This window comes from Schistocerca americana, chromosome 4 (genome assembly GCF_021461395.2).
Source record: "Schistocerca americana isolate TAMUIC-IGC-003095 chromosome 4, iqSchAmer2.1, whole genome shotgun sequence".
NCBI lineage: Eukaryota > Metazoa > Arthropoda > Insecta > Orthoptera > Acrididae > Schistocerca > Schistocerca americana.
The window spans coordinates 391,324,863-391,345,738 of record NC_060122.1 but is presented as its reverse complement, the minus strand read 5'-3'; the positions used below and the strand labels follow the sequence as shown (position 1 = coordinate 391,345,738).

Genomic DNA, 20,876 nt, shown 5'->3' with positions numbered 1-20,876 from the left:
TCATATGAACAAGTGAAAAATTGAATAGATTCATGAAGCCCAACAAAAGACGCCCAGTTATTCCGCCACGGGATTCGTATGCTATCCGAAAGATGGGAGAATGTAGTGCACAGCGATGGGCAATACTATGAATCATAATTTTTTTGTAAGTTTTTCACAATAAAGCCTCTAATTTCGAGAGAAAGCGGCGGAAGCAAGCTGTAGAACTAGTATCATTCCTATGGAAAAAAAGAGCAGGAACTTTTTGTAAGATATTTAATGTAGCTAAATTTTGTACTGTGATAAGTTTCCACTAGAGGAGACAGTTTCCGAGTTATTCAAGAAAAACACGTTTTAAGGTCACTTTTGTACGTTTTTCTCGGATAATTCGAGAACCACGGCCTCTAGTGAAAACACACTCCTGTACAAAATTTAACTATATCAACTTTTAAATTTTTTAATTTCCTACAAAAACGTCCTGTTCATTTTTTCTGTAGGAGTAATATTTTGGCGTAGCGAGCGTGAGAATACGAAAATGGTACTTGAATGTGCTGTGGGTTACATCAAACCGAGTGGTAGGGGCAGCTGAATCAGCCTGTAAATGAGAGTAATGAGTGTACTCTTAACAGGGAAGCGGTCTACCCTACAGGGCTGACTGCTAACAGTACATAGCTGTAGAGTCCAAACCCACATTCTGAAAGTGTCACACTCAACACTGAAACAACGACATTCGTCCAATAATACACTATAATCAAAAAGTCTAGGAATTATCTTGTTCTGTAAGGACTAAAAATTTTGACAGAGGTGTTACAATGCCTCATGATTTTCAACATTGCTACATAGTGAGCTGGGCCATTGTTGTTTTGACACCTATTGTTCTCACTCTGAGCTATAACTTTACAAATTATCTTCTTCTTTAAACCTCAGATGACCCTCACTGTCGAACTGTATCAATTATATCTCAACTACTACATCAGATATTAATTCATACAAATTTATTCCATTCAGAAAATACACTTCAAATTTACAGTGGGAATGCGTGCTTTGAGCCAAAGGACGTACTGTAATCATGACACCTGAGTAACAAGTCTTTCAGAGTCATTATGAGCATTATTGAAACTACTGTTTCCACAAATAAATTCTTGGTCAATGTCTTGCAAATAGGAGAGTGTGACAGCAATTAAGTGATAAACTATATGCTGTTTCTAAACACATTTTACTTTTCAACGAACTGTAACCTTAAACTTGTGGCACCCCATCGAAGGAACGTAGTCAATAATAAAACTTCTTTTCTCAGTTTCGAGTCAACTGTACCAGTAAACGGGAGGTCCATTGCAAATCAGCTGAACACCAACACAGTAGTCCGATAGTGCACGATGCTACCGACAAATTCTTTCCACGAGGAACTAATCTTCCAGCACGAACAGTTCACCAGTGCAGGATACGAGAAACTGCTGGCGAGGAGACAGCAGGTGGGGGAAAGACAGGCGGCCCTCACTTGCCGGTCCTGGCGACGAGTACGGGCCTGGGTAGAGACCTCTTGGTCGGCACCTGCTGCTGCTGCTGCGGCTGCTGGTCGTAGACGGCATTGTCGCCGACCTCGGCGTCTTCGGCGTTGACGTTGTGCAGCTGCTTCCAGGAGACGGCCATCTGCGGCGGCGCGCGCGGCATGGGCACCCACTCGCGGATGTGCATCGGCCCCCACACCTTCTTCCAGACTGGCACCCAGATCATCTTCTGGCGCCACTCGCGCACCCAGCGCATCTTCCACATAGTGCGCTCCACCCACTCGCCAGGCATTTTCTCCGGGCCTGTGGGCTTCTCCGTTGTTAGGCTCACCATATTGCTGTAAAAATAGTTGTACAAACGTCAATTAGCCTACGAAATACTTCCTAATGTTCTGCTAAATTACATCTCTTTGGTCACGAACCGTCTTTCGGCTTCTTAGGACATAGCCAAGTAACAACGGAATGTCGCAAACTTAGATCAAATATATACATATGGTGTCTGCTCTTTAGTTCCCAAATGTCCGAAAGAACAGACACCACATACATACACTACTGGCCATTAAAACTGCTACACCAACAAGAAATACAGATGATAAACGGGTATTCATTGGACAAATATATTATACTAGAACTGACATGTGATTACATTTTCACGCAATTTGGGTGCATAGATCCTGAGAAATCAGTACAAAGAACAACCACCTCTGGTCGTAAAAACGGCCTTGATACGCCTGGGCAATGAGTCAAACAGAGCTTGGATGGCGTGTACAGGTACAGCTGCCCATGCAGCTTCAACACGATACCACTGTTTATCACTGGCGTATTGCGACGAGCCAGTTGCTCGGCCACCAATGACTAGACGTTTTCAATTGGTGAGAGATCTGGAGAATGTGCTGGCCAGGGCAGCAGTCGAACATTTTCTGTATCCAGAAAGGCCCGTACAGGACCTGCAACATGCGGTCGTGCATTATCATGCTGAAATGTAGGGTTTCGCAGGGATCGAATGAAGTGTAGAGCCACGGGCCGTAACACAGCTGAAATATAACGTCCACTGTTCAAAGTGCCGTCAATGCGAACAAGAGGTGACCGAGACGTGTAACCAATGGCACCCCATACCATCACACCGGGTGATACACCAGTATGGCGATGACGAATACACGCTTCCAATGTGCGTTCACCGCGATCTCGTCAAACACCATCATGATGCTGTAAACAGAACCTGTATTCATCCGAAAAAATTACGTTTCGCCATTCGTGCACCCAGGTTCGTCGTTGAGTACACCATCGCAGGCGCTCCTGTCTGTGATGCAGCGTCAAGGGTAACCGCAGTCATGGTCTCCGAGCTGATAGTCCATGCTGCTGCAAACGTAGTCGAACTGTTCGCGCAGATGGTTGTTGTGTCGCAAACGTCCCCATCTGTTGACTCGGGGATCCAGACGTGGCTGCACGATCCGTTGCAGCCATGCAGATAAGATGCCTGTCATCTCGACTGCTAGTGATACGAGGTCCTTGGGAATCCAGCACGGCGTTCCGTATTACCCTCCTGAACCCACCGATTCCATATTCTGCTAACAGTCATTGGATATCGACCAACGCGACCAGTGATCTCTTCGGTGCAGGTGCACACCAGGTTCGAACTCTTAAGGAAAACGGCGAACTGTAGCGAGTAACTAGAATAACGGGAAGGGGCACTACAATAGTAATGTGTCGATAAGTTCTTAATTTGGGTCTGACGGGGATGTCCTAGGGTACTCCGTGCGGTTGCGAAGATCACTGTGTCCGGACGTCTTAGAGGTCATCTGCCTACTAAACAGGATACCAGGGTTCGAATCCCAGTCCGGCACTAATTCTCAACTTTCCCCATTGATTAGAATCAATGCCCACTTACAACCAATGTCTGTAATTCCTTTTTGTCTTAATAAGTAAAATGAAGTAAGTCTTGCTCAGATATTGTTTATACGGAACTTACCATGGAGGTTTAATAAGGGGAATTGTCTCGTCGTCACGAACATGAAGCCGTCGTCCACCATGTTAATTGCCCCAAACTTGTGTCGTTCACTGCTGTACTAATTATTTCGATTGCAGTCTTAAGTGTAAATTAATCACACGCAATGACGTGTGGACTCATTCAAGCGAAATGTTCTTTCATATACATGAATTTTGGATGTGCTGTGTACTTATACTGAAATGGTTTTATTTCTGTCATGTGACTTTGAATTTCCCCGTCAATGCAGCCCTAAAAGTTGTCTGTGGGAACGCTGCGAGACGGAAAGATTGGAAAGCGACCACTCATGGCAAAGTATGTTCTCTACATTTTCGGGAAGAGAACTTAGACTGAACATCAATTTCATCGGTCCGTACTAACGAAGATTCTGGATTATAGAAGTATCCTTTCCACATAATATACTTTTCTTCTTGGTTATTTGACACTCGTAATTAAAAAAAAAAGTTACATTAACGAGGCAAATTGCCTCGTATTAGTGGATCAAATATGCACTTGAGAAATGAAATATATCTGAAAATACGTTCCAACACTGTGTTATTCACGAAAATACTGCAACATTTTCTGTTTAAAACAACTGATGTACGCACTCGACAGAAATTAAGAACATGAAGCAGTCGCAAACGGTAGCCCGGTATGTTGTGTGGCATCCAACATGGCGCCTCCAGTATCAAATCGAGTACAGTGTTAAGTCTATAGGTCAGTTCATCTCACTATACCTCCATGGAAGATAAAAAAGGAACAAATATAATGACACTTAGATTGTTTACATAGGAGATACTGTATTTTTTAATTTTTTGCGATGGGAAAATGTTAACGTTACCTAAAAAGGGAAATAATTTTTATTACGTGGAGATACATTTAATAACCGATAAAAAACAAAGCTGAACTTATAATTCGAATCTAGTTTTTAAAACTAAAACTTAATTAACACAGGACAAAAAGGGAACTGACTTTGGTCACTTAATATTAAACCAGCATTCTGTGACAAATGCTTGCTGATTTCCAGTGTTTCAAGTAGCGCACTCTTCCTGCTTTTCGTCTCACAATGCGAAACTTCACGTTCTGCGTCGTATGTGCCGTTCTTTATTAAAATATTATCGCCAATGTTTGACTCTTTCTTTCTTAATCTCCAGCTCCTTTCATGTTCAGGTAACCTAATAGCCATAAGTCTGTCCGACTGACCAATATATATTTTCCCAGTGCTTCCATGTGATTTTATAACCACTGCTCTATGCCAGTTTGTCTTTTCCACTGAATAAAAGTTTTAACACACTGTTAGGATTGTACCCTGCAGGTCTACAGTTGCGAGAGTTACTCAATGTACGGGATTATGCATCGCTTTTTTTGCTAACTGTATCCTGTTGGCTGACTTAGACACGAGGTGTAATTATGGACATTTTTCATTTTTTGTAGAATATTGTTAATCAGGGTAGTGCATTAGCAATTGTTTCCTGTTTCATATTGTTATCATGTTTTGCCAAGCTCAGACGGGAAATACAATTTATATTCTATTTTCCATTGAAAAACGAATATGACACTAAATCAATAGGGAGCGCAGGGTCAGTTTAAGGTCGCGCGGTTTCCTTAGCAATGGCGAACTATTGTGGCCATATTCGGTAGAGTTGCTCTTTTTTTTACATGTATTGTTTTACATTCTTGTAATCTGTAAATGTAGCGTATAGTAGAACTTTATTTCACTAATTTAAGCAGTAACATATGTAATAAGCTTTCATTTTTCAATCATAATTTTCAAAAACAAAATAAACGTTACTAAAGACACTATCTGATGAAAGGTGTTCCACTTTTTGGTGGCTTTGGTGGAGACATTTTCAACGAGATGTCTGAATGTCTGTGGAAGAATAGCAGCCAATTCTTCCTCAACAGCCGAAAATCAAAGACGGTAGAAAAACGTTGAAATGTGTGTGAAATCTTATGGGACTTAACTGCTAAGGTCATCAGCCCCTAAGCTTACACACTACTTAACCTAAATTATCCTAAGGAGAAAAACACATGCCCATGCCCCAAGGAGGACTCAAACCTCCGCCGGCACCAGCCGCACAGTCCATGACTGCAGCGTCTTAGACCGCCAAAGATGGTAGAGATGTTCCACGCCTGGGTCTGGATCGAAGTTGACTTTCTAACTCGTCCCAAAGGTATAAAAATGTGTTCGGGTTGGGACTCGCGGCAGGCTAATACATTTCAGGAATGCCACTGTCTACAAACCATTACCTCACGGAAGTTGTTTTATGAGATCGTGCATTGTCATATTGATACTAACAGTCGTCGCCGCCGGACTGTTCCTCTACTGACCCAATGGTTCAAACGCGCTCCTACCCTTCCTCATTTAGCGTTTTCTTAAGCGCAGTAAGGGGCTCACAATCCAACCACGAAAAGCGTCCCTATAACGTAATACCATATCGCCCATACTTCACTGCGGACACTAGGCATTGTGACAGGCAACGTTCTCCAGAAATTCGGCAAACACAAGTCCTTCCATCGCATCGCCAAAGGCTATATCCTCACACCAGATCACTCGTTTCCCATCATTCACTGTTTAGCAGTTGCCCTTTTACACCGCCCCAAGCTTCGCTTAGCATTGACTGCGTTTAAGTGTTGCTTATGAGGACAATCTGCGCCCAGTCGTCGTACTCTCGGGACTGTTGGTAACATTTTGAAACTCACGAGTGATTCCTTCGGCTCATTTGATGCTTATTTTATTTTTTTAGAACCACTCATCTCTATTCTGGAAGGTTATTGTGTGTCAGTGCATTAGGTCTGTCTAAACCTAGATGTGGTTATTCCTTCCCATTTCACCTCGCTACCATCAGTAACACTCGATTTAACAGTTTGTGTAGCCTTAGAAGGGGTGAAATGTCCCTGATGGATTTGTTTCTCAGGTGACATCCATTGACTGGTCACAGCTCTCTTGACTGATGCTATCTGACCCGACTGTTACTGCTTCTCTGCTGCCAAGACTACACTCCACGCCACCTTTAAACTAGCGGGTGCGTATCTCATGACATCTAGTGGTCAATTCTGCATTACATAGATTGTCTGGATACTTTTGTTCAGATAATTTTTAGCTCTGAAAAGAACCACTGTTTATGGACGAGTCTCACATATTGTCAACTACTAAAGTTTAAACTTCCGCTGGTAACAAAATTTCACAACATGCCCCATAGGCATAGAATTATTAGACAATACCGACCAATCGAGCTTTCACCCCCCCCCCCTCCCTGTCCCCAATCCCCCAGCCCCCCCCCCTCCCCACACACACACAAAATCACAGACACCTCTGAAAGATTCAGAACATCCGCCAGGAACACCTTCAACTATTCCACTGTCAGCCATCTTGTTTTTACACCTTCCACCGCCCGCCATATTTGTTTTTACAGCTGGTAAGCCGGCTGGTGTGGCCGTGCGGTTCTATGCGCTTCAGTAGGGAACCGCGTGACCGCTACGATCGCAGGTTCGAATCCTGCCTCGGGCATGGATGTATGTGATGTCCTTAGGTTAGTTAGGTTTAAGTAATTCTACGTTCTAGGGGACTGATGACCACAGATGTTAAGTCCCATAGTGCTCAGAGCCATTTGAACCATTTACAGCTGGTAAACAGTGAAACAGTGACAGTGACAAAGTGGCAACTCAATATAAAGGGTTTGATAGTGATGAAGACGAGAAAAAAGAGAATGTAAGTGAAACATTATGTAAATAGACACACACACACATTATATATATATATATATATATATATATATATATATATATATATATATATATATATCAGGCATAGAAATAACAATTTTTTAAGTCGTAATTTTGGCTTAAACAATGTACCTACTTTAAGGTGTATGTGGTTGCAGATGACAAACTGTGGAACCAAACAGTCACTGTAGAAACACAAAACATCAGAAACACCACACCGTGTGGTAAAAAGGTATCAATTCATAATTTATGTGTTTTTCTTTAAATATCTGTAATTACGATTTAAAAACTAATAGTTACATGTATACAAATAGTAAAGAACATTCTTTATCTTTAACAGATGAAAAACAAGAGGCCACTGAAGATGCTGCAACTGCAGTGAAACATTTTTGGGTTAAAAAACAAAATTGTCTTTTGCTAAAGGCAGATCCTATCCAAAAGCATACGTATTGTTAAAGCAAACACAGAAAGAAAGAGCTTCAACCCCAAGATGATTGCCCCATAGGAATATGTCACACAGTAGAACATCAGGACGCGTTGGTCCGGAAAGCCTCGCGTGTGTGTGTGTGTGTGTGTGTGTGTGTGTGTGTGTGTGTGTGTGTGTGTGCCTGTGTGTGTACACATATGCGTCGCATTTAGCAGGGATGCTTAAAAACCTTTAATCGGGAAAGAATGACCACACTCGTGCGTCTTTACAGAAATGTGTTAAAACACAATAGGCAAAAATATTCTCGTGGTATATGTTAAGGTGGACGAGTGAATTTATATGTTGTTCCACGTGGAACAACATATAAATTCAGATGGCATGCTTCAGACATTATCCTCCTCATACCGACGCAGCAGGGAATAATTTCACTCTGCAAGACAACCACCTTTGGCCAGTCATGGTAGTTTCTCTGCACAGCTTGTTGGACCTTCTGGAAAGACTTGCTGCCGCTGCACAGTGTTGCCCGAATCCTTTACAGTTTGCGAGTAACTTTGCCAGAACAATGACGTTCATTTTTACGACGGTCCTATTGTCGGCATCAATAATGAAGAGTAAGCACCCTCCTTGTATTGTAGAGCAATTACGTTTCCTAGCATTATTCACCACTTAAATTTTATTCTGTTATTTTTTTCACAGATTGAAGCTAAAGTACCAAAAACGCTATATGGAAACTGCGTTGAGAAAATGGAACCCTGAGGGATTAATCATATCTCTTTTTTGGAAATTTAAAAAAGCCAAGGAAATTATTTATTAGCTAGGTGCCAAATGTGATATCCCGGTCCACACCATGGCACTCATAGAGCAGAATAGACGTTTTTACTGCGGGTAAATTAGTCTGGAACATTATCCGAAATAAGGCCGCCTATCACTTAGTGAGAAACGTGGATTAGCAGTCACAGTTCGGTTATGGACCATTGGTAGACATGACAAGCTTACCAAGACGCCCGAACTGGGATTCCGAACAAGTGAATACCTAAACAAAAACAGGGAAATGATGCAGTATTACGCCAAAAGTTACTGTTGTGTTATCGCAGACAGGTAAATGTCGAATACGTCATTACGACACCGAGATGAAGGAGCAGAGCAAGTAGTGGAAACGCTCAACATCACCACTGTCACGAAAAAAAATCAAGAAAATCGCTAATTACGAGGGGGAGTAAGGTCCCATGCGTCGCGAAATGGAGACCACAGTGAAAATCAAACAATTTTTATTTGCAACAGTTAGTGTTGCACCAACTTTCCAACATCCTCGGTATAGTTGGCAGCCGCCTGTGCTTTCCGACAATTCTCAATGCCTCTGCCTCTGCCAAAATGTTGTGTTCATTGCCAGAAGTTTATGTGAGCAGATATGAAACTCAGGAGGAACTAGTTACGGGTTGTATTGTGGGTGATCAGCCGCTCCCCATCGAAAACGCAGCAGGAACATCTTAATTGCCGCTGTAGAGTGCGGCCGAGAATTTTCATGGAGGAGAAAACGCATGGAAGTTACATATTATAGGGGCTGCACGAAATTAGGCGAAATCTCTCACCACGCCTTTAAATAACTACTTGGCGGGAGACACTATTTTCAAGGACGTGACGTGACACGATCGACTGGCGTACTAGAGACACTGCCCAACACATCACTGCAAAACTCCAACGGTTTTTCACTGTTTCCCGTTTCGCGCACGACTGGACCTTACTTTCCGCATAGCCCTCGTAGAATTATAAGACACTTTCAAGTACAAACGCCTCAAGAATTCCTCCATGGGATCACGGTGAATAATAACGTGCTAAGAGAATTTTCACAGCAAATGATGATGCATGTGGCTTTTTTTTTGTTACGTTTTATTTAAGTAGTAATGTTACGAAGCTGAAAACATTCAACGCATAACCTCTGAAGTTATCGTTCTGTGTGTGATATTTTTTTCATTTGTGATAAACCAGTGTCTCTGTGAAAAGGTAGCAGAAAACTTCAACCACAATATTTTCTGAAACTTTCCGTGGGATGTGCGGAACCTTACCTGACATCAATTGAAGACACATCTTCCGCTACACTCACCGCCGCCAGTAAAGTGACGACCAAAGCCTGTAACAAAATATGACGTGTTTGATTTAAACTGACTTTGTTGCTACATAAATAGATATACTGTATCTTTGCGTATAAAGATGTGACACGTTGTAGAAAATGAACATGTGCTATATAGAAAGAATATTTGACAATACAGGAAACCGATATTTTCGTTAATCTGTGTGTGTGTGTGTCTGTGTGGAGCACAGCATCACTGTAGAACGGCTGTAGAATGACTTTGAGTGAGTGTCATTTTCTCGGTTGTCGAGAAAGAGCAGCCAGTTAGGATACAGATTTGTGGCTGAAGGAAAAAATACGCTGGTGTCTGAGGTACAGTGTTTGGAACGCTCTGTTTGCTTGTAGTAACAGAACGTCAAAACAAGCCGGACTCCAATCACTTGCAGATGCAATGCCCCGAGGAGTTTCACATGGTGAGGTGCATCTCAATGAGGTACTGAGGACAATCGTTGGCATCACGCGAGAGGATGCAGAAACAGCGAAACTAGAGCAGTGGTGCTTGGCGAACTCCGTTAAAAAGAAAATCGTATAATCGTTACTGCAGGGGTTACGAAGAAAGGAAAAAGGATGAATGAGGGTCAGTTACTCGATTGTATTGCGAAGTTATATGCCTTGCGTGTCCGCCCCTCGTGGTCTCGCGGTAGCGTTCTCCCTTCCCAAGCACGGTGTCCCGCGTTCGATTCCCGGCCGGGTCAGGGATTTTCACCTGTCCCGAGATGACAGGGTGTTGCTGTGTCGTCTTCATCATCATCGTTATTCATCTCCATTAAGGTCGGAGGACGTTGCCTAGTACGACGGTGGGGGTATGTCGCATCATTCCCCTACGCTCTGTCATGCAGTATGGGAGTTCATTTCCATGCTTTGCGTGTTCGGCGTCGTAACTATAACCGTCTCGTGGAGGTGACTGTAAAAAAGCGCATGTATAGTGTAGTGCCGTGTTCGTGTTGTTGATGATAATAATAACGAAAGTTGTGAGAAAGAAGGAAAACTGAAATTCAGCACTGATAAGCTTGCCATTCCGCGCCCGAAAACGACAGTCACAGTCCCCACCTTCTTTTTCGCCATTTATTTCTCTAGAAGATCACCTGCTGGGTCGCAGAATGCAACAAAACCCATTAAAAAAACAGTTCACCGTGAATAATGTCGCATCCTGTCTCTCTATGCGAAAGTTTATTTTTCTGTCTACAGTTACACGTCTTCATTTACGTTTTAAATATATAGGTAACCATACAGCAAGTATTATTAATACCATCACTATTAATACTGCTAATGCTACCACCGTCCCCATCTTTGCTATTACTACTACTAATTCAACTACTAGCACGTACGCCTGTCACAGCAACTATTATTTCTACTGCTGTTGATTTTTAAATACCTAGGAATTACAATTACGAACAACTTGAATTGCAACGATCACATAGATAATGTGAGGAAGGTAAAGCAGAGACTACGTTTTATTGCTAGAACTCTTTGAAAATGCAACAGGTCTACGGAAGAGACTGCCTACACTACGCTTGTCCGTCCTCTGCTAGAATATTTTTTGCTGTGTGGGATCCTTATCAGATTGGATTGATGAAAGACACTGAAAAAGTGCAAAGAAGGCAGCTAATTTTGCACCATTGCAAAAGAGCGAAGAGAGTGTCACGGATATGATAAGCGAGTTGGTTTGGCAATCACTAAAACGAAGGTATTTTTCGGTGCGGCGAGATCTTTTCCTGAAATTTCAGTCACGAACTTTCTCCTATGAATGTGGAAATATTTTACTGTTGCCAGCCTATACAGGGAGAAATGATCATAATCACAAAATAAGAGAAATCAGAGCTCATACAGAGAGATTCAAGTCTTCATTTATCCCATGCGCTGTAAGAGAATGGGTTGGTAGAGAAATAGTCTAAAGGCAGCTCGAAGAAGTGTACTCAAGTGTGAATTGCAGAGTAGTCGTGTGCATAATATAGACGAAGATGTAGATCTATTTAGCATTAGATAGTCTATTCAATGGCACCCCAATCCATAGTCGGTTCTATAAGCTTTGTAGAGGAAGCTGTGAAGGAATCTGAAATCTTCAGCCGTTTCAGGTCAGATATTTGTTTCTTACGACACAGGAAGTACTACGGGGAGGTTTGGAATTTTACCCAGGCTATTGGCGAGTAGTCTGTTGATCAGCAATTATATGCCACTCCATTACCTTCCATTACTGGCCTATTAATGTTGTTCTTTTTTCACTAACTGGGTCCGAACTTGCTACCTGTTAGTTACATGTAGCGCGCTATCAAACTGAGCTATAGGGTTGGGAAATAATCTGTTGGTAAGTAGGGAAAGCACTGTAAATGAATAGCTCAAAAGAACCCCTTGTAATAACACTTATCAGAGTGAAATGAAACGCACGTGGGTAAATCTTCTGCATTTATCATTCTAAAACCTACTGAACATTTTATTCATACATAGTGTGATCAAAAGTATCCGGACGCCCCGCCCCCCCCCCCCCCCCCCAAAACACACGTTTTTCATGATAGGTGCATTGTGCTACCACTTTCTGCCAGATACTGCATATAAGCGACTTCAGAAGTCATTAGACCTCGTGAGAGAGCAGGATGGGGCGCTCGGCGGAACTCACGGACTTCGAACGTGGTCAGGTGATAGGGTGTTCCTTATGTCATACACCTGTACGCGAAATCTCCGCACTTCTAAACATCCCACTGTTTCCGACAGCCGGCCGCGGTGGTCTAGCGGTTCTAGGCGCGCAGTCCGGAACCGCGCGACTGCTACGGTCGCAGGTTCGAGTCCTGCCTCGGGCATGGATGTGTGTGATGTCCTTAGGTTAGTTAGGTTTAAGTAGTTCTACGTTCTAGGGGACTGATGACCACAGTAGGTAAGTCCCATAGTGCTCAGAGCCATTTGAACCATTTGTTTCCGACGTGATAGTGACGTGTAAACGTGAAGAGACACGTAGAACACAAAAGCGTACAGGCCGACCTCGTCTGCTGACTGACAGAGACCGCAGACATTTGAAGAGGGTCGTAACGTATAACAGGCAGATATCTATCCGGACCTTCATACAGGGATTCCAAACTACATCGTGATCCACTGTAAGTACTGTAACAGTTAGGCGGGACGTGAGAAAACTTTGATTACACGGTCGAGCGGCTGCTCATAAGCCACACATCACCCGGTAAATGCCAAACGACGCCTCGCTTGGTGTAAGGAGCGTAAACGTTGCACGATTGAACAGTGGAAAACCGTTGTGTGGAGTGACGACTCACGGAACACAGTGTGGCGATCCGATGTCAGGGTGTGGGTATGGCGAAAGCCCGGTGAACGTCATCTGCCAGCGTGTGTAGTGCCAACAGTAAAATTCGGAGGTGGTGGTGTTATGGTGTGGTGGTGTTTTTCATGGAGGGGGCTTGCACCCCTAGTTGTTTTGCGTGGCACTATCGCAGCACAGGCCTACATTGATGTTTTAAGCACCTTCTTGCTTCCCACTCTTGAAGAGTTATTCGAAGATGGCGATTGCATCTTTCAACACGATCGGGCACCTGTTCATGATGCACGGCCTGTGGTGGAGTGGTAATACGACAATAACATCTCTGTAATGGACTGGCCTGCACAGAGTCCTGATCTGAATCCTATTGATCACCGTTTGGATGTTTTGGAACGCCGACTTCGTGCCAGGCTTCACCAACTGACATCGATACCTCTTCTCAGTGCAGCGCTCCGTGAAGAATGGGTTGCCATTACCCAAGAAAACTTCCAGCACCTGATTGAACGTATTCCTGCGAGAATGGAAGCTGTCATCAAGGCTAAGGGTGGGCAAACACCGTATTGAATTTCAGCATTACCGATGGAGGGCGCCACGAACTTTTCATTTTCAGCCAAGTGTACGGATACTTTTGATCACAGTGTAGTAGCTCCTCACACGAGTGAAACGGGCCTGGACATGTTCTTCATGATGAACGACAGCTGATTCATCAGCAATTCAGTGGTAATCCTACTGAATCTGTGCCTTGCAGGTGCGAAGTAGTGCGAGCTGGTAGTAATGAACGCTCAAACAATTAGAGAAAGGGAATTATGGTGTGATCATTTTCTTGCGAGCGGTTTCACTTCCCGGAAATACATTTTTATCCAAACATATAAGATTTACGGTGTATTAATGTAGGTATTCTGCAGTATATCAGGCTAGGTCTGAAAGAGTATTCTGCTTTGTACGAGTATATCAAAATACATTATAATGATATTTTTCCGTCAACTTTGGTATACTCCTGCAACATTCACTGACTCCCTTCATTATTTTGGCAGTCATTGATATTTCCTTCCTATGTGTGCCCTGTTCCGAGGAACATTGTTTGCTACGTAGTCATTGTTACCGAGCTAAGGAAAACGCTAAATGCGGAACGATGTGAACATGTTTTCCAACAATGTGTACTGCTTACGCTAGAGGAACAGCTCGGACACGATGGTTGTTTGTATCACCATGACAATGCACTGTATCGTAAAGCAGCATCTGTACGGTGATGGTTAGTGGACAACAGCATTACTGAAATGGACTAGTGTGCAGAGCCCCGACCCGAACCCAATGGAACACCTTTGAGATGTGCTGGACCGTCGACTTCGATCCAGACCCAGAATCCGACACCACTACCTTCTCTGGTTTCGACTGTTGAGGAAGAATGGGCTGCCATGGCTCTGAAGGCATTCAGACAACTCCTTGAAAGTGTCGTCGGCAGAGATGAAGCCGCCCTAAAGGCAAAGGGTGAACACACCCGACATTAATGTCCCCTCATAAGTGTCCGGATACATTTGATCATGTAGTCTAGTCTTATTTCCACTACCGTTGTTGGGAGTACTTCACTCGTCATTCAGTCGGTCCCTTTTACTTCTAGCAATTTTTTTCTACAGCCAAATTTCAAAATATCCAGATATTTTCCTCTTTCTTTTTCACTGCCCTTGATTCACTACTATATATTAGTAAACCCCAGGCAGAACACTTTGAGAGTCTCTATCACAATTTTTGGAATTCTTTTAGTGTAAACAAATCTTTTCAAAAGCACATAGGTTCCATTTTCCGTAATCAATCGTCATAAGTACCTAAAAGATATCACTTGTTCCAAGGAACTTCCGTATCTGCTGATTCTTATCTCTTAGGTTATTCTTATATTTATCCTCACTTCGTACTATTTTCCCATTTTTCTAATCGTCTCCCTCATATATTGTAATTGTGCCTCTGATTCAGCTGTCACTGCTTAGACATCTGAATACCCTTTTTGCGTGAATCTGTACTTGAAATTCGTTGCTACCTGGGAAGTTCAAGGACACTTGCATGGCATTCTATGGCAGAGAACCAAAGAATCCGTGCACTCAAGAGGTTTCTCTTGGCACGTGACACTTTCCTCGCAGCCAACGTGAGAAATCTCTCAAACATGTCGCTCATTATAAAACAAACGGCTCTCGTATATGGTAGTAGTCTCCCCATTATTTTGAACCCACAACTGAGATTTTCAGGAAGAATGCAACTTCGTAGCGATTTATGATGCACAAATGGAGGCAGTGCAGACGACGTAGTTGAGATGCAACATGTCGCTGTTGATTATTACTGCAGTTCTGTCGCATTTTTCTTCCTGCATTTCTTCTTCTCAAGTCCCGCCTCTTGGTTCTTCCATTCGTTTCTTTCTGTCACACATGACGAGATTACAAAGTGTACCTGCCAATTACAACAACATTCCAAAATAATTTACTATAGTCTGATATCTGTAGCGCTAATCCGAACATCGTTTAAGAAATTACTGAGACTTGAAATGCTAAAAGTACTTTGGATATAGTTCTGTGGAAGTGTGCGTTTCGAAATGAACTGTGATGGTTTTATACTTTCAGCGTCAACCATAGAAAGAACGTAAATACCAAGAAGTCTCTTACCAGTAAACAGTCTCGTCTAGTGTCAAAAATTAAACTGACGTTAACTCGTCCCACAGACAGCTGTCCTTGGAAAACGAAAAAAAAGTGTTATGTAGTATGGGAGAAACAGTCGGGAAAGTGACAGGCAGCGGCATAAGCAGATTTTAAAAACCTTAGTTCTCTGTCGCTAGTAATTTCAACACCAAAGACATATTGGAAAATAAAAATGCACTGCAGTCTTCTGTTTTCAAGTGTGTCATGTGATTGACATACATATTCTGATTGGTTGTCGTTTCTATAATTTAAGCTAACAAGACCATCAATTAACTCAACATAGTCTCACTGCCTCGTCACGACGTTAGGTTACCAATTATTTACGCTATCACGTTCTAATTCCATAAATACCAGTTGCAACATGTATGGACTGTATGTAAGGCATATTATCGTTAACACTTTGTATATCTTCGCTATGTTAGGGTAACAGTCATCAAGCGTCCTTCCTCATCATGACAACTCCACTCTTAATCCATATATTCGGCACTTGTCAGAAGCCGCTGCTGCTGAGGTGTGTGTCTACGTTTAACTACCTGTAATTGTTAGCTTTTGTAATGCTGCGCCTATACTTCCATAAAAAGTCAAGAAAACTAGCATGCTCGACCTCAAACAAATATAGTATTGGTTAGTTACGATATATGACTAGATTAGCCCTGTCTGTAATAATAACCTTCCAAATGAAAGGTTATAGTAAATAAGATTTTCAAAATTTGCGAAGATGCACAGTGTTACAGCTTGAACACATTTCTTCAAGGAATATAATAGTGAAAATTGTCGTAGAGTTTCTATAGAACTGTTAGAATGATGTTTTTTTCCTGTTGTTGTACTAAACTTCCTAAGCATTCGGTAAGCTGAACAAAACATCTGAATAGTCTAGTGAACTTCATCGAGTAAAATTTCGGATCTATGTCTTCACAACTCTATAGTAACTGTTTAAAATGACGACGATGGTGTAACACTGAATTCAGTCTCTCTCTGATTCTAATTTCCATCTTATAATGTTGAATGCTGCATAGGCCACATAATATCTGTTGTTCCTACCAATTATGAGTATAAAATTGCCTTTAGTAATTTCCGTAAGAAAAAGTCGGTAGAGGAGAGCCCAGGAGAAAGCGTAAGCGCAATGACTGTGCATCGCCTTCCAACTATTCTCTGCCTGAAGATGTCTATAAGATATACTCTGGCCAGACGATCCAAATGTGACAATTTCTGTTATGCTGGTACCATAAACTAGCACGCAGCCTGAAGCGAATGTCATCCTGAAGTTCGGACAAGACGTTATCGAGAATGTTTTAATACCGTGAACTCTTCAAATAGTTCAATGGCTCTAAGCACTATGGGACTGAACATCTGAGGTCATCACTCCCCTAAACTTAGAACTACTTAAACCTAACTAACCTAAGGACATCACACACATCCATGCCCGAGGCAGGATTCGAACCTGCGACCTTAGCAGCAGCGCGGTTCCGGACTGAAGTGCCTAGAACCGCTCGGCCACGGCGGCCGGCCGTGAATTCTTCCAACAATTTGTGTGCCCCAATTGTTTAACGAAAATTCCAGGTGGCAAATCTCTTACGAGCAGATCACGGATTTCCTGCAGCTTAGGTTTGAAATTGCGAGAGTTGAAAATACCCTCCGTAGCAACACGGGACTAATCAATAGAAATCACGTGTTCTCAAATGTTGGGGCACCAGCAGACTGACGAATGAACCACTGACCAATGAACTGTGACATTTGCTGACTTTGTTGAAGTCAAGTTGTCCGAAAGGATGTATGCCATCACCGTGCAGGAGGCATTAAACACTCATGCAATCGACATGCTTTGCGTGAACAACTGGCGTTAACTTGTACTTTGATTGGCAGCTCCATGTCCCGAAATGTCTTCTTCATATTCGGCGATCCGTGTGGTTCTCCTGATACTCATCTCAGATGTCGACTGTCACGGTTTCTATTTCGTCCAGAGTACGATGAATATTATTGAAATCTATTTTGCTAGGAAGTCGCCTGTGTGAGTTTCTTCACACATGCAAATGACGAGTAGTACCGTCATCTCTAGACTAGTTTTCAGTCACTATAGTCGACATAATACTTTTGAGAGATTCAGCAGTTTTATACATATTTAAGATAATTCTCATTCATTGATTCGTCTCAGTTGCACTATTTCAATTACATTACACGTTCTTTCACTCTGTGTCATCTTCAGATCTAAGTAACTGCGTCAGTAACCCGTCTTGTTGGAATCAAATATCAGAGCAGTCTGTTATGGGGTTCTGAGTGGATAAGACGGGCTGTTGAAGCAACTACTTAGATCTAAAGGTGATCCACATTGACAGAAACATGTAATCTAATCGAAAATGTGCAACTCGGACGGAATTATCTTAAATGTTTTCAAATCAGCTGAAGACGACCTACAAGTAACTACATCTAGCAGATAAGAAGACACCCGTGCCCTGGCTCTAGTAGACTGTGTGTTGATATCCATCGCTGTGTTCAGTTCCTTCCGTCTATACCCATGACACAGCATCAATGGATGGACGGTGAATTATCCGAGCTACAGGAAACCAAATAAGCTATAGCTTTTCTTAGATCAACGCTCTTTCCGAGAAAGGTTCAAAATATACCCTCGTACAAGTTCTCAAATTTAGAAGAAAAACATTATGTTCTCTAGCACACTGTATATATCCGACATAAGCTGGAAATGGCACCCGCTCATCCACTTGTACATGGCAAATTCAGTTCACATCTTTCACTTAAACACAGCTGCAGAGGCACTTTCATGTATGTATAGCTTTCGATGTTACGTAAATCACGTTGTCCGTTCTAATTGGAGTATCATAATTTTCCACATACTTGGATGCTTGTAGCATATTAAGCAACTACTTTACGTTCTATAATTTGTGTACGTTTCGTAATTTTGACATCTTGAAGGGAAAGCATTGCGGTGGGCGGACATTGTGTAGTACGTATCTCTGCCGCATTGTTTATGGTAGTGCTCTTTTGTTCTTGTTCCGTTTTTATGATAGCAGGTTTAAGTGAACAACGTTCATCTGTGAAATTGTGTTGTCTACCGGTAAAAATGCTACTAAAACCATTTTAATGTTAAAAACTGCTTACCAAGATGGCCCTAAGGGAAAAACTCAGGTATAAGATTGCTTTGCTCGATTTAAAAAATGGCGACATGTCTATTGACGACAAACCTCGTTCTAGAGGTTCATCAACTGCCCGAATCGACGAAAATATTGAAAAAATGCGAGAGCTCGTGCTCACAGGCCGTCGACAGACAATTGAACAGTCATTGATTAATGGGTTATCTGAGCTCGGTTTAGCGAATTTTAAGGGAAGATTTGGGAATGAAAATGGTTGCAGCGAAGTTTGTTCCTCGGATTCTGACTGACAGTCAAAAGCAACGTCGAGGTGAAACATATCGTGCCTTGAAACAACAGCTTGAAACTGATCAAGATTTTCTATCAAAGGTCATTACTGGTGATGAGCCATGGTGTTATGGTTCCGACCCTAAAACAAAGCTAGACTCGAGCCTGTGAAAGACGACATCGTCACCCAGTCCAAAAAAATGTCGTCAAGACAAATCAAACATCGAAACAATGTTGATATTCTTTTTTGATGCCATTCAGAATTCGTTCCCCCAGATCAGACCGGGAATCAGACCTTTTATTTTGAAGTTTTGAGATGATTGCGCAACAGTGTTCGTCAAAAAAGACACGATTTGTGGCAGACACGACAACGTACCTTCACACCCAGCCACCGCTGTTAGAGAGCTGTTTTTTTTTTCTAAAAATGGTACGGTTCCGCTGCCCCTTACACCTTACTCGCCTGACCTGGCTCCGTGCGACTTTTTCTTATTTCCACGCATCAAAAAGGGTCTGAAAGGACACCGATTTGACAACTTTGAAGAAGTCAAGGTAATAACGACGGATGAGCTGTCTGGAACTTCTAAAGATGATTACAAATGTTTTGAACAGTAGAAGCAGCAGTGGGACAAATGTATTAGTTGCAACGGAGAGTATATTCAAGGGGATTAGGTTGTTTTGTAAACAATTTGAAAATATAACGCTTTTAAAAAATAATTCCGTTATTTTGGGTACCCGCATCGTAAAGCAAAAATCTCAGGTAGAGCATTGAGACCAAAGTGTGAAGAATTTACCGTTCTACCCATAAAATCACGCTAGTCCTTCTGGTGAGGTAGAAACTAACATCGTAAAGGCGATAGTCCGCTGATGATCTCACTGTGGGAGGTACTCACCGTGAGCGGCAGCGGCTTCATGGCGGCCCGGGACGGAGTGTGGCGGCCGCCCCCGGGGCGTCGTATTTATGCCGTCGGCGCGACTTTTACCGGCGCTGGCGCTGGTGGCGGCGAGCGCCTCATCGGTACCCAACGGCGGTGCCGCGAGCGGTCACTGTCTCCGCCACTGTCACTGGGGCAGCCGCGCCTCTGCCTGCACACCACGACCGCGACCTCCACAACTCCTCAGGGACGCTGGTACGACTCAAACAACTAACGTTCTGAGCGTCATGGGACAGAAAAGCATCCTAGCGCTCAATCAGCTGGTAACTACACTACTGGCCATTAGAATTGCTACACCAAGAACAAATGCAGATGATAAACGGGTATTCATAGGACAAATATATTATACTAGAACTTACATGTGATTACATTTTCACGCAATTTGGGTGCATAGATCCTGAGAAATCAGTACCCAGAACAACCACCTCTGGCCGTAATAACGGCCTTGATACGTCTGGACATTGAGTCAAACAGAGCTTGGATGGCGTGGACAGGTACAGCTGCCCATGCAGCTTCAACACGATACCAGCGACTAAGTGTAAGGTCAATGAGTCGGATGCGAGTTTTGCAACTGTGAAATACTTTCCTACATTATAGAAGCGAATATTAAATTTGAACTAATATTGCAAACATTTTGTACTTGGATAGCTTAGAATGAAAATCTTTCTGTTTATTTCAAAGTAAAAACAATTGATTTTCTAGAAAATTGTCTGTCATACACAACTTGAAACAGGTCATGTCGACCAAATCGTATGGAAGAACTGACAGCGACGTATATCGGAAGGCAGTAAGATCTCTTGCCTTTTGGTTTGGCAGTACTCGATAGCCATTTCTAGGCGCAAGTAAATGAAGAAAGGCAGTGCGTTTTTGCTGTCGAGTGA

At 42.7% G+C, this 20,876-nt stretch overlaps 1 protein-coding gene across 1 annotated transcript; it reads right to left on the bottom strand.

Annotated features, from left to right (window-relative positions):
• Positions 1-1,473: 1,473 nt before the first annotated feature.
• On the bottom strand, positions 1,474-19,977 carry LOC124613506. The gene is made up of 3 exons (XM_047142215.1): positions 19,954-19,977; positions 9,688-9,752; positions 1,474-1,825 (listed from the first exon to the last, which is right to left on the bottom strand). Exons 1-3 carry the CDS (start codon positions 19,972-19,974, stop codon positions 1,474-1,476), a joined length of 438 nt encoding a protein of 145 aa, XP_046998171.1. The 5' UTR covers positions 19,975-19,977.
• Positions 19,978-20,876: the final 899 nt, after the last annotated feature.

Coding starts and splice junctions, on each gene's coding strand:
- LOC124613506 (XM_047142215.1), bottom strand. CDS start 19,974: ATGAAGCCGCTGCCGCTCACG. Junction 9,753..19,953: donor TGAAGCCGCTGCCGCTCACG/GTGAGTACCTCC, acceptor ATTTTGTTACAG/GCTTTGGTCGTCACTTTACT. Junction 1,826..9,687: donor GTGTCTTCAATTGATGTCAG/GTAAGGTTCCGC, acceptor CTATTTTTACAG/CAATATGGTGAGCCTAACAA.